Source organism: Psittacula echo, assembly GCF_963264785.1.
Source record: "Psittacula echo genome assembly, chromosome: 12".
NCBI lineage: Eukaryota > Metazoa > Chordata > Aves > Psittaciformes > Psittacidae > Psittacula > Psittacula echo.
In genome coordinates, this window is record NC_137747.1 from 8,336,488 (window position 1) to 8,351,226 (window position 14,739).

Genomic DNA, 14,739 nt, shown 5'->3' on the forward strand with positions numbered 1-14,739 from the left:
TCCCACAATGTTTAACCAAGTCGGAAGGATTGCATTAAACACCAACGCTACCCATCATTTTCAAATGCAAATCATTCTGGTTACACATTTTTGGCTTAATTTCAGGCAGAGACACACTAAATGTTGGGTTTTCCCTCAGGATGGAGATTTAAACCGTAACTAAGTTCTATAAGAACAGTACATAACACTGCCTCTGTTGGAGCTTTCCATTCTCTTTTAGCTCCAAAAACCTCCCCCTTGATTCTAGCGAGCATGGGATCAATCTCTTCCTGTGACCAGATGCTTGAGGTTGTAGCATTTCCGCACAACTCTAAGTGCTTTTATTATTGCAACACAGGCCTGAACCGTGCTGAATGGAGACCAGTGACCTCCCAATGCACCCACATTTCTCCCTCCACTCACTTCATTCCTATTTACAGTGCTATGCACAAGGACAAATAAAAGACTATCAGGGGATTAGTTTATTCCTCCTTCCCGACTGACAGTTTTACAGTAGATGGGCCTGGGCCATTGGAAAACAAACACGGAAAAAAGGTCTAATGTTTTCAGGGACAAACATTTGAGAATGTGAGATTTCACACGAGGCCACAATAGAGCATTTTATACACACCCCACCTTTTTCTTTGACACATACAGGCACCATTTCACAAGTTATTCCCTGCTAAAGCGAAGCCTTTTACCTGCTTGCAGAAATCACAGCAGGCTGCAGTGGGAAGCATTATTTTCTTTCAGTTGAAAGTCATGGCAGAACACCAGAATTCTTTAGGTTTTGCTTTTTTTCCCCAAAAAATGCATCATTTTATTTCCAGAGATCATAAAAGACAAATGGAGCAAAGCTCTGGGGGGTTTAAGCAAGAAGTGAGCTTAAGAGACAGCCAGGTTATGTGGAATAACACACCAGCACTCCTGCACAGGAGAAGAATCATGCATATTGGCACCCCTCTGAGTATTATCACCTCTAGAAAGAAAGCCTTTTCTTTTATGACTGATTTTTCCTTCCATCTTAGATACTGAAGACATGATCAAGGTCGTATCTAAGACCTGGACTCTCTACAGTGTTGAAGGATGCTTTATGTGTTCAAATTGTTGTGAGGACTTTCCAGGCATGTTCCTTCCTGTGGCATTGTTGAGCTGCAAGCGAATTATAGTTAGATTATAGTTAGGCACTAGCTTCAACAAACTACTAACTGGTTAAATGAGCTCTCAGGTCCAGTCAAAACTGTTTTATAAACTTAGCACTGGCCTTAGAGGTGCAACAATTAAAAGCTTTGCCAAGCAGGCACATTTTTCCCCAGGTCTTGGCCACCCAATCAAAGATAAACAATTGCTCTTTGCAGGCAATATTTTCCACTTACAGCCGCTTGAGGGATTCCAGTTGAGAGAATGTCCCTGGATGAATCCTGGAAATCTTGTTGTTGTGCAAGAATCTGCAATTGGAAAAGCCAGGCCAAAACATGATTCAGTATTTGCACCATGCCGATAACAACATCCCAGGTCAAAACTCACTTGACATGCAAATAATAGAAAACCTCAAAAGAAAAACTGGGTTGAAATACAAATGCTCCATCAAAGTGGAGTTTTTAAATGTACTGTGTTTCTTTCCTTGAGCTATAGGGATTGCGTTCATTCGGGAGCAAAATGCATTACACCAAAGTGAGAGCGGGTGTGGATTGGAAACGGTGACTCAAGATGTGATGTAACAGGTTTAGGCTGGAACCTGAAAGTTAATCCACTTCATGCTCTGCAAAGGGAGGAGAAAGGGCACAAAATCCCCATGGACTGGACCCACCCTATGCTTTCTGTGCCTGGATCAGCTCCAGTTTAGATGGGACCTTCTCTTTCTCCCCCTGAAGAGGAGATGGCAATTCTACAAGGGCAGCCATTGAAATAAGGCTCCAGACAGCTCATGCCCTACACTCAGTGTACTTAATAACCCGATTCCATGAGTAAATCTAATTCAGACAACAGCAGCCCAAGCTGAGCTTATCTGTGAACAAAGCTGAGGCAAACTGTCATTGCCAGAGTCTTAGCACACAGGTTAAGCCTCCCTAGTTCTTACTAAAAACCCTTGATTGCACTAAAATACGTAAGTGGGGACCAAGATGGGATAATCAACTCTCCATTCCCTTAATGAAGCAGGAAACTTAGTTATGCTGGTGACATCTACATCTTCTAAGAGACCATTGATTAAAGTTAGGAAGCAATTTTAGTAGATGGTGGAACAAGAAAGAGATACAAGGGCAGTACAGCTCGTGTTCCGGTGTCTGCATACCCACACACACACCCAAGCTCAGCCTACTTGCCCAGCTTGGATGCTGACAAACCCTCCTCTGAAATTTAAATGCAGAATTGTTGTTGGATCCAATACAGCGACTGAGGTCAGCCATGGTGTGCTGATCCAGGCCTCAGCTTTCCTGAGGGTGTTTGCATCCCATGATTTTAGTTCCCTAGCATTTATGGATATAACGCACATTTCCACACAGCAAACAAGGGTCTGTTGGTTCCACCACGGAGTGGGAAACACCAGATGAGCTTCTGCCAGAAGCAATCCTGGGAGCAGAAGACACAGGACCTTGTTCTCTAACTGCTTTCAAGCAGGATGCGTGCTTTTCTTGTTAGACTTCCCCTTTTCCACCCCCTTTTTCTTGTACACTGCCCAACAGTGACTCATGTTGACCTTATGGTCAGAGTAACGGTTCAGTTGGCTTGGGCAGCTGTAGGGCTTTCTGCAGATTTACCCCTGCTTAGGTGGAAATGTGAACATAACATGGGAAATTCCCTTCATAATCTCTTATAACACTCTCCTTGGCAAGTACATTAAATCTCCTTCTTCAAGGATTTCCCCTCCATTTTAAAGATCACACTTCACACTACCAAAACTGTTATACAAAAAGAATGGTTTTCCCTCTTCTCCTCAACTCCTTATTCACAAGGAAGGTTCCATCTTTACTTACAGCCTTTCAAGTTTAGGCAGGTCACTAAAAGTCTCCGACTCCAGGCTTTCCAGGTTGTTGAAATGCAGGTACCTGTCACACAGAAATCACAAGGGGCAGGTTTACAGATTGCAGGTTAAAAGACGGAAGATCTTTCCAGGTCATCCACCAACTGCTCACCATACCTCTCAGTGCAGATGTCGAGAAGCCAGCATCCACTTTAGCATCTCCATTTTCCACATACAAACACAGAACCAGCACGGGCTTTTCCCTTTCCTGACAATTATTTACTCTCTCTTAAGAAACTAAACCACACACAAAAGGAGGATGGATTTGCTCTTCCCTGAAGCCTAAGACCATCACCATCACGCTGAATTGCCTGTTGCACTGCTAAGGGTCAGGATGAATCACCTGCCCATGGACTGCCAGCTGCAGCTGCTCCCATCTGAGCACCGTATGGGAACGCCTTGGCATTCCCCAACACATCCTTGGATTATCAGGGAGCAAGAAACAGCCTTACTACAAGGCTCTTGTTCCCAGTCTAGGAATTGCAATATTTCCGAGCGGGATCATGAGTTTGCTGATAATTAAGCTGTAGAAAAAGGCCCTGAACAGCTTGATACAACTTGGAAACTGGTCCTGCTTGTGCCTGAAGGTGGGACTGGAGACATCCCAAGGTGTCTTCCACCCTTCATGTCTGTGATTCTAATAGGAGCTCCCAGCACATGCACCCGCCCAGCAAGAGCAGAAACACCTTGAAACAGCTGCCACTGGGCTCTTCTGTTTCTGCAGAGGGCAGGCACAGCCTCCAAAGATGGAGATGGTGCAGTCAGCACCCAGTGGAACACTGGGATCTAAAAGGCACATTAACATGAACAGCCCAATTCTTGCTAATAGGGGTTAATGGGTTTAATGCCACCAAAATCTCAAGCACGACCTGCTATTCCAGAGGCCTGTGAGACCTTCTGCATTGCCACAGGCCATCAGCAAAGAAAACCTGGGGTCTGCAGAGCAACACCACCACAACACCTCAGACTCCACTGGCACAATTGACTGTTGCTGGAAAGGTTTCAACATTGCCTAAACTCTTCCCCTTTATTTTACACAGGCATCCATTTCATGGTGAACAGTGATTAATCCTGGACCTACAAATACTCATTCTGCTATTGTAGCTGACTGCACCAAGAAATAACTGCCTAAGCTGTTTGATTTGTAATGGAAAGATTAATGATAAATGGTCCCCTATCAGAGAACAGGCTCAGATTCTGCAGCAGAGGGCAACAGTGGGGAGAGAAATACATGCTCTAATATGTCTCAGATATCTGCTGTCATTGCTTTGGACCTTGAGGAAAGCATCTGATACTGTCCATCAGCCGGGTTATGGCTTTCCTTGAAAAGCTGGCTTTGGGGTGCAGGAAAACAGGGTAGGATTTGAGCAAAGTTAATTCCTTTGGAGCAGTGCCTGCCTGAGATTGAAAACAGATGGGCCGTGCAGCGGGATGTTTGTTGGTTTTGTGGCTTTGCTGGGGTTTTTTAGTTTCATTTGTGACATCAGGTCTGGAATGCTCATTGGCAAAATATCACCGTGGCCAGCATCATCTCCTCTCGAGCACAGCTGAGCCGGTGTCTGCTTCCTGTGCTTTCTCCCAGGCATCCTTGCTGAGCTGGCCGAGAGAAAACTACACTGTATGCAAGGTTGGTAGCACACCTATTATTAAGCTTTCCTCTTATACTCTTTGCAATTCTGCTGTCAGTAGACCCCTACAGACCCGTTTCCTCCTACTGTAAGGTGGTCATTAAGGGAATCGGAAGCACAGCTGGGCTCTTCCTGTGCTGCAGAGCTTTAGGGTCAGGAAGAAAACATATGGGACATCAATAGGGAGAGACCTCGATATTAACAAACCAAAACCAGTAGTGGGACCAGCTGTTTTCAGACTAAGCCAGTGCAGTCTTGCAAAGCGGGATGACAAAGCAGTAGAAGCTTTATCCTACACCTTGCAAAGTGTCTGATACTCTCCACTACTGGAAACACAACACATGGGTTCAAGGAGCCAGTAAATCAGCCCTTACATACATCACGTTCAGCAGCAAACAAGGCTCATTTGTACTTACAGCTGTTCCAGAGAGCGCAGCCCATTGAAGGCATGTTGCTGGATGCTCTGAATCTCGTTTTTATACAGGTAGCTTTCAAAAGGAGAGAAGGAAAAAAGCATGAGGCTGATTTATCAGCAGTTATGCTTTTAAAAGACACACCAAACAGTTATGAACCTCAACCCAAAGCAGAGCTTGTGGATTGGATTCAAGGGTGATGGTTCATAGCTGTGACATGAACAGCCAGAAATTCCAAGCACAGAAAATACATCCTTGACTGGCAAACATTAGAAATGGGTTGTTACATTACAAAGAGGAGAAGAAATCATTGAGTTACTGACTCACAGGTATTTCAGGTTCTCCAGATCTTCAAAGGATCTTCTCGCAATGTGCTTTATCTGATTATTGTTCAGCAGCCTGTTCAAATCAAGGAAGAAAACCACAACTGGTGAGTTGAGCACGTGTGAGACTCATGGCATTTCTGCTGCTGGATGTCCACTGGAAAACCCTGAGCCTCTGTCTTGCAACACAGCTTTGACATTAAATGGGGTTAGAAGATCAAGGTTTGGATGCTCAAGCCAGCTAAGCCAATGAGAGGGTTTCTTGCCCAGAGGTACCAAGTGCTTCCAATGGTCAAAGACCTCTCTTTACATTCTACCACAGTGGTTTTCCCCCCAAAGTTACAATTTTGGCCAAGAAAGGGATGAGGAGAAGGAAGACAGGTAAAAGGAATCAGAGGGGAAGGAGATATTAAATCATTGCTGCCGCTCTTGTACAACCACAACAGTTTCTGAAGGTGCATGGCTGCATTCAACAACGTGTGAGCAGGGGTGTGCAGAACCACTTTCTAAGAGGCCAAACACAGCTTCAAATACCAGTTCACAGTGGAGTTATAAAATGGTAACGCTTTGTTTTAATCACTTTGTGTGCAAGTATGTGCAAATGAAAGAGAACTACATCCAGATCTGACTCCTGAGGCTCTTCAGAGGCAGCCTCCCTTCATTTAAAGAGCCTGGTGCCAGATTTCAATCCAAAACCCATGGACAACATCACATTGGCAAGCCATCTCCGACTTGTATGCAGAGTTGCCATGACGGAGCATGCAAACGATGGCTGGTGCCAACGACCAGAAACACAGCTCGACCTTGGAATAACCACCACCAGCAGTAACCACGCAGCTGAACACCACAAAACCCTCTGCTGCAACCACTGCCAAGCCCAACAGAGAGAAAATGAAATAAATCACTTATAAATAGCTCTTGAATATCCGACATTGAGCTATTCATCGTGGCTGCCCAACTGCACTCCTGTGGGTCTTGTGCTGTGGTATCCCACTGATGTTCAGGTCCGGCAATGCTGCTATAAGCTCATGGAGCCCATAGCAGAACAGCTCAGAGCAATCTACACTCACTCTAATGAATCCTAACTGGAGATGTGGATGGAGGGGAGAGCTGCAACCATGCATTACACAGGTTTGTTTTTCTAGTGCTGCAGAAGAAACTGCTATTCCCTCTGCAAGCAGCAGAGCTTACAGCATTGGGTCAAATTCAACACATGTATCGGATGTGCATTTTCTACTTTACAAGCTCCTATTTGTGGTAGCTGTGCTCCTCAGGAATGATCTGCCACCAGGCAGCAGGTGAGAAGACAGGTCAGAGCTTTCCCAGCAGGAAAACCTAATCTTCTTCCCAACTTTGCTGGAAAAAATAGGGTAGGCAGAGCATCAGCCAGCCTCTGGCACTGCAAGCAAAGGTCCCTTCCTGGGAGGAGCAGTTTATGCAGGTGAAGGATGGAAAGAAAAGATAAAGAGATGGGGAAAACCAGAAGAAAACATGTGGGAAAAGATGATGAAGATAAAATCAAATGCCCCAGGGATGCAAAGATAAAAGGTGTCGGAAACACACATGAGTTGTGGCAGCTTCACAAGTTACTGCCAGGCACCTGAGTCACACCAGTTTGCTCTCAGGGGGAGCATTACATTAAGGGTCTAAAATGCAAGTGAGAAACTCAAGTGCAAAGAAGCTTTTGGAATTCAAGGCAATAAAGGTTTGAGGAAAAGCTCAGTATCCTTGCTTTGAGCATCCTCCCTTGAGTAGCTCCTGCTACCATGGATGTGGGTACCACTACTTAGCTGCACTGCCAGGGCTGTAGACAATCAGCTTGAAGAGGTTAAGGCAGAGAGTTGCTGGAAAGTTGCTTCACAGCTGGAGGTGATGGCTCAATACTGAGGTTAAATGACTCGATTTCACTCATAAGGATGCGAAGAATGATGTCAAGCCCTTGGAACACTGGATCCTGCTCTGACAGCCAGATATGCGGAGTGGAAATACAGCCCCAACACCAACTCAAAGGTTTATTTGATGATTGAACACCCAAGGACTGGAAATAACTGCTCAAGAGCAGCACTGGAGAGGGTTTTGGTCTATTTACCCACAGGACAAAGACAACACAGGCACCAGCCGTGCACGCTTCCTTCCCTGCCCTCTATCAGTGTGCTTTCATCCTCAGCCAGAGGAGGATGAAGGCAGCTTGTTCTCTATTATCTGATCCTTGGCCCCACTTCTGAGGACACAAGATGAGCTGATAGATGGGTTCCAGTTCCAACATCATTCCCATGGGATAGGAACCCACCTGTCTCCTGCTTTGCAACTGGCATCATCTGCTTGATTCACTGGGGACATGAGACAACAACCAGGTGAGCAGGTCCTGGAGGCAGGGGAACACCAACAGCCCCACACACCGCAATGGTCTGGACTCCATCACTGACCCTTTATCTTTAATGCCATCAGTTGGACCAGGACTGAAGTCCAGGGGGGGATTTAAAATTGCAACATGCTCTCTGACTGCATTTTGATGCTATTTAAAAGCCTTAACCTAGTTTGTTCTGTTGTCTTGGCTATCGAGGACAGTTCTAGGGGGTGTAATCAGTGATCCAAGCCAAACAAGATGAATTCTGGAAGCGGAGATGGCATGCAGCATGCAAGCCCCTTATCTCATCGTCTGACACTTAACAGTTTGTTCATTGTTCCATTAAAGGTTACAAAGCGTATGGAAGAAGCCATCTCTGTTTCCTGTCTCAGGATTCCCCATTGTAATGGAAGGATGTGTCCTGGAAAAAGCTCAAAAGTGAGATAATTTATGAAGTCGAGCATAGTCCACATATTCCAAACCACTGCTTTCTGAGAAATCCATAGACAAGACAGCACATCTGGCTCCTAAAAAGACTGGAGGTGGCTTCTGCACAACTGTCTGCTCCTTGACTCTTGTGCAATTCCCCAGGCAAGGAAGTGTGCAAAATCCTGGCATGACCTCGGTATTGATCCCAGTGCAATCAACAGCAAAAATGCCCAAATTCCTGCTGACATTAAAGAAGATTCAAAGCTAAGATCTGCTGCTAACCCAATCTGCTGGGAATAGAAGCTCTGGCAGACAGAAGCTGGAAAGATCATTATCAACGCGTGTCTTAAGTATACCCTGCAGCAAAACAAGCTCCATTGAAAGTACCAGCAGTAGGTTTCCTAGCAGAATGATGTGGCATTCCCCTTCGTGCCAGCTGATGAATTGGGCTCCAAATGAGGAGGTGGACTCAATCACAGCCTTTATTCCTACAGAGTTCTTCTGAGAGGTTTAAGATACACAAGCACCAGGAGATCTGGCCCAGATTCACTACGAGAACATTTTACATTCAGTTGCCTTTAGGTTTTATGTCCTGGCTGCCTCTCCCTTCGCCTTCCCCACCCTCTCTCTGGGTTGCCAAGCACAGGCTTAAGTTGCATTAAATGAGTCGTTTTCTGTATTGAAGACTGCATTCAATGATGTGACAGTACAGGATTCACACTCAAACCATCGACTCGTTCCTCTTCCCCTTTGACAAACCACATCCTACAGTCGTGGCAACATAACAGCTATTTCTTTCCCTCCCACCATTAATAGAAGTCATCATGTAGTGTATTTAAAGGGGGGGGAAAAGTGAGTTTAATGCTCAGCTGTGCATTTGCCCTTGTTCACAGAATGATCTGGAATAGCCATTTCCCATATTTGAGGGAGAAATGTTTATTCTGAGACCCAAGCAGGCTCTGACATCTCCTCCTTGCTGGCAGGAACATGCTCTTTCAAGAGGTACTAGAGGTTCAAGACAGCGCCTCATGTAAAGGAGAGATGCAGAGCTCACCAGAAGTGCCTTTTAGTCTTACCTAAGCAGAGAGAGACTATGATTACCACTTGGGTCGAGGTGGCAGGGTGCTGTCCTCCTACGGAAACACTTAAGGGAACAGTTATACAGGGGTGTCCTCATCCATCCCCGCCCAAAGATGACCTAAAGAAGCAAGAACTGGGAAGGAAGCAATGAGATGCTATGCCCCACCATGGGCTTGCAATGTGTTTGCTCTCTTTCACGGTCCATCTTCTGCTGTGAGCTAGTACTGGGTTAAGAGATGAGGTTAAGCATTGACAAACACCAACCAAATAGCTGCTGAGGAGCATTCTGAATGGCATACAAGAGGGTTTGTTGCCTCCCTCTCCCCTGGTTTTTTAACCAAGGGGACATATCAAAAGCTTAAAAATACACAAAGGAAATCCTGACACCAACCTGTGCACTGGAACTGAGAAGAGGCAATAGGAAGGGATACGAAACCTTACAACTCTTAAGGCCTTCAGCCAAAGAGGACCTCTCCAATGCACACACCACTGCAGACAGCCAAAAAGCAAGCTCCCAGTGGTGCAGCATTTAGGAGAATGGTTACTACCTGTGGTGCTGTACCAGGAGTCCCCGGCCAGAAGCACACATTGACTGGATCTCTTCCATAGACAAATAGGGCTCCTGGTTCTAATTTTCAAGTGGTGCTCTGTAATTCATCAAATCTCCCAAACCAGGGAAAGAAAAGAGGAGAAAAGAGTCAGAGGAAGGTTTGAACTGTTGAAAAGCCCCACTGGATGTTCATGGCAGGCTCCCCTTCTGTCAGTCTCACAGCCCACCTCCCTGCAGCCAACATAGGCCACAAAGGTTTCCTTATCAGGGTGGTTTATAAACTGTCAAACTTGGATATAGCACAGCCATCCTGCCCAAAAGGAGATACAGAACAGAAGCTTCCCCACAAACCTGCTGCCCTTCCTCTGCCAGGCCAAAACACTGGAGGAAGGCAAGCTCTTTCAGAAGCATTTATTTGCTTAAGGAACGTTTCTTTAAGTCCCATGGCAGAAAGCTGCAAGCTCAGAGCTGTGCACGTGGAACCTGAGCGACTCCGTCCTCCAAACCTCTCACTTCAAATATCCTGGCCAAACGTTCCCAGCAAGTCTCTCAGGGATTTTGAGGGGTTTATTCTCTTTATCACTCAAGGACCTATAGGAGTCCTCAGGCTAGAGTTTACCATGTAGAAACATCAGCAAATTCTTCAGCTCTTGTCAGTTTTGATGTGGGAATTGGACAAACATAAACTCCTGGAGAGAGATTTGCTTCAGGAGTGCAAGGTCTGACATTCTCTCCTCCAGTTATGTAGCTCCTCACCCATAGGAATTCACTACCACGAGTGTGAGAATCACTGTTTCCAGTTTGCTAGCCAGGCCAGGAAACACAAAGTATACAAAGTGCCGTCTAAAGGGAAAAGTTTCAATGCAAAACCAGTTGATTTTCAGAATTCAGATACAAAAATGCCACATTTTGTTAGAGCAGTTTCACTTAGCTCAGTATTCCAGCCCTGGTGATGGCTGTAGGACATTATTTAGGGCAAGCAGCAGAGCGTGCTCCATCATTTGTGCAAAACATTCCTTTTAGAATCATAGAATCGTAGAATCATAGAATAGTTAGGGTTGGAAAGGACCTTAAGATCATCCAGTTCCAACCCCCCTGCCATGGGCAGGAACACCTCACACTAAACCATGTCACCCAAGGCCTCATCCAACCTGGTCTTGAACACTGCCAGGGATGGAGCATTCACAGCTTCCTTGGGCAACCCATTCCAGTGCCTCAGCACCCTTACAGTAAAGAATTTCTTCCTTATATCCAATCTAAACTTCCCCTGTTTCAGTTTGAACCATTTACTCCTTGTCCTATCACTACAGTCCCTAAGGAATAGTCCCTCCCCAGCATCCTTGTAGCCCCCCTTCAGATACTGGAAGGCTGCTCTGAGGTCTCCACGCAGCCTTCTCTTCTCCAGGCTGAACAGCTCCAACTTTCTCAGCCTGTCTTTGTACAGGAGGTGCTCCACTCCCCTGATCATCCTCATGGCTCTCCGTAATCATGAGATAGGGACATTTGGAGGTACATTCATGCCTATTCCCATTAGTGTCTGTTCATGGACTTGCTGTCCCTGATGTCCCTATCCAGGAGGATGTGGAGACAAAGCAAAAAGAATGGGACAAATGCATGGAGCATCACAGAGAGACAGGTCTCCCCACCTCAGCTGCGTATCTACATCTGCTTTTAAGCAGAGCCACAAAGACAGAAGTCTTGCACATGCCAAGGACCTGCCTAGACCAAGGCACTGCCGGGGCAGGAACTGGGATCTCCTACAAAGCAGGTCGGGTGGAGCATCTCTCCAGTGAAGACCTGCCAGCATCCCGCTTTTCCCTAGGGCCCAGCTGAGGCAGTGCTGGTGGTCCTGCCGAGCTGCCTGCCAAACATCTGTCTGCATCACACAGGGATGACCTAATTTGGAACAGTTCCTCTGCTCGACTCAAGAGAGCTCCAGGGGTGGAAGAGCAGGTCTGGAGATCAAGATGCCTCCGCAGAGCTTTGTGATAAGGTAAACCCCTATGGACTCAGGCTCTATTTTCTCTCTAGATACTTTAGACACATTTATCACCCTATCTCAAATGACAGAAATCCATCCAAAGTCTCCTTTCTCTCTGTTATTCTTGATAATGAAGTACCACGTGGTGCTGTTCCAGAGACTAACCTAGGCTGCTCTTGTGCTCTGGATGAACAGCACCACTGGCAATAAGGTTTTCTATCAGTTTACTAGTTGACCACTCATCATCCTGTGAACAAGGGCTTGGGTCATGATCAGGGCACTTTGGAGTCATAGTGTGGCCAATCAATCCCACCCACACAACGGAAGCATCTTTAGCCAATATTGATTTTTAAACCATAGCTCTCGAACAGGTCTCTATGATAAAGTCCTGCTGCATTCCCACTTTTCCAACAACTTCTCACAACTGACTGAATGCCTTATCGCCCAGATCTTCCTTCTTCCAACACTGTCATCCCTAAAGGATAAGGGACTTCAGGTCTTTCAAGGCCAGATAGAATAAGCAACCTGGACTTTTCTCTTACTATCTGGGACCATGAATGAACAAACCCAAGAGATACAGATGTCTGTCATACAGTGTGGGTTCCCAAGCTGCTGGTTTGCCTCACCAAGAGATTGGAGCTTAAACCTGGAAATCTTAGAGCTGTTAGCACCACGCTACAGCTCGAATAATCAGGTCTGAATCCCAACAGGCCAATTACATCCAGCACAGCACTGCACTGACACAGCTTCTGTTTCTAATTTGGGAGCTGGTTTGTATTCAACTTCTTGGCTACACGGCACAGATGTCCTCATATCTAACTTCAAACCCTCAGCCTTGCAGTGGCAAGAAGCAGCAAAGGATCCCAGGCTTTCCTTTGAGCAGAGTGAAAAACTTGTGAGTACATCACACTGATGTGAGAGTGCTGGCTATGGCTGGGATGCAACACTGAAGGAACTGCTTTCTACTCCCATTCCTATGTGTTGTAGGGTAGGTGTAGGCATTTATCCTCAGGCAAGGCATAGGGATAAAGATGGCATTTGGAAGGATGCACTCTCACTTCAGTCAAACTCATGCAGAGCAACTCATGTGGTTCATGCCTTTGAGGAGGCCATGGAAAAGAAGAAGCTTTCAATGCATTCCTCCACTACCTTAATCCCAGGCCAGAACTGTGTTTAGGAGCTAGCCTAAGGCCAAACCTGCTCAAAAATCCTCAGTCAGTAATTGGATGCATCAGGACTTCTGAAAGGACAGGTTAATTGTGAGAAATGAATGTAATTAAAAGGCACATTTAATTAAAAAAGGTAAAAAATACAATCCAGGATAGAACAGAGAGAATTTAAAAGCTTTAACTGGATATGCACAGCTTGGCTGCAACAACTAAAGGACCAAAGCCATCTTTAAGACATCATAGAGGACAGTACAGACACTAATAACAAACGGATATCCCCACTGCTGGATCACTGGGAGGAACTTACAGCGTGTTGAGGTTCTTCAGTCTTCTGAAGGCTCCGGGTTGGATCTCCTTGATGTGGTTGAACCGTAAATCCCTAAAAGCAGAAAACACAATCAGTGCACTGGGGATATAAACAAGCCTTTAGCAAGGAGCATCATCCATGGGAGGAAGGGAGGAGGGCTGCTGGGAGAGGCTGTCATGCCAGGTCTATGGACTGGAGAAACAGAGACAAAGATGGGGAAGGGAATGGAGCAGCAGTGGGGATGGTGGCTGGGGTCTCCTCTTGTCTATAAACTCAGCCAACAGCCAGGACAAGCTGACATTTACAGAATTCATATTAATATCATAGAAAACTAAAGGCTGAAAGGACTCAAGTGATCATTTCCATGAGCACCAGGCAAGGTCTGCACCTCAGCACCCCAAGTTCACGTGCAGTTACACTTGCACCTCATACTGATTTGTAAAGGAATGCACATCACCACATGGAGCCATTTTTTAGCTCCTTAGCAAAACTATCCTTGCCCTAAAATAGTTAAATCTGATCAAATAACCTCATATAATAAGCATTTCACATTCTGCTCCACAGTGCTCCAAGACTCAGCACAGCTTATCGCTGCCTGCGTTTCAAACGTGTGCCAACTTCAATTAGAATAAGTGGAGTCCAGGGGATTCTGGCAAATTTCAAGGGCTGCCCATGTAACTGCATCAGCTTGGAACCCTGAAACAGTGGGGTTTGATTGCTAATGAGATAAGAAAATAAGAGCTAAGTGGTTTAACCTGGTTAACCAAGTAGAAACACTTCTATAGGGAACGTGCATTGATTTGGCACCTCGCGCGGTTCAGCATATTATAACAAATCACAGCACACTGACAAATGGATTTTGCTGCTAGTTTCTATCCAAGGCACAACAACGAAGCTGATTTTTTTTCCCCCCTCCTACCCTGCTTAATCTATCCCATTTAGAGAACACACAGCTATTTCTTGGTTTAAGGCAGCCTTTTAAGGGCATTCACTTTAAGGGGAAATCACACATGAACACACTGAACTGCCCATCATTCTGTTGGTGAGTGACAGAGCATTTGGAGGCAGAGGTTGAAACAAGAATTCCACAAAGAGCTACAGGTTCAACACCTAATTTTAGAACAGGAATCACAGCCTTTATAAAATTAAGATTAGAAAGAGGTGAATTAATTGCAGGGAGCTGTAAGTGAACTGACAGTGAGTATCCAAAGGGACTGAAACACCTTTGAGCAAGCCCTTGAGGATGCACAGTCAGTAAATCTGATTTTATGTTAAGATGGGATGTTTCTTTAGCTTAATAGCTTGCAAAACTACTTATTCTATATTAAACAATTCCTCACTAAGTTTTCTTATGTTTTAGGCAGAAAATACATGGCAAATCGTGCTGAAATATTGAATCTCTGCCTTCTTACCCTTTTGCTATCATGCAATGCACTCTATTGTGCTTCTTCACTTCTATAACGGTGCAACTTTGAACAAAGGAATGAGAAGACTCAAGTGGGGAGGTCTCC

At 45.5% G+C, this 14,739-nt stretch overlaps 1 protein-coding gene across 1 annotated transcript in view; it reads right to left on the minus strand.

Moving 5' to 3' along the window:
* Positions 1–14,739, minus strand: part of LOC308226239 (peroxidasin homolog) — a gene marked incomplete at both ends in the record, with an annotated part of 39,593 nt that overhangs the window by 16,385 nt on the left and 8,469 nt on the right. Inside the window, 5 exons of the mRNA XM_080627769.1 lie at positions 1,356–1,427; positions 2,955–3,026; positions 5,046–5,117; positions 5,370–5,441; positions 13,229–13,300. Of these exons, the coding sequence (XP_080483895.1) occupies positions 1,356–1,427; positions 2,955–3,026; positions 5,046–5,117; positions 5,370–5,441; positions 13,229–13,300 (360 nt within the window). The remainder of the gene's footprint in view (positions 1–1,355; positions 1,428–2,954; positions 3,027–5,045; positions 5,118–5,369; positions 5,442–13,228; positions 13,301–14,739) is intronic.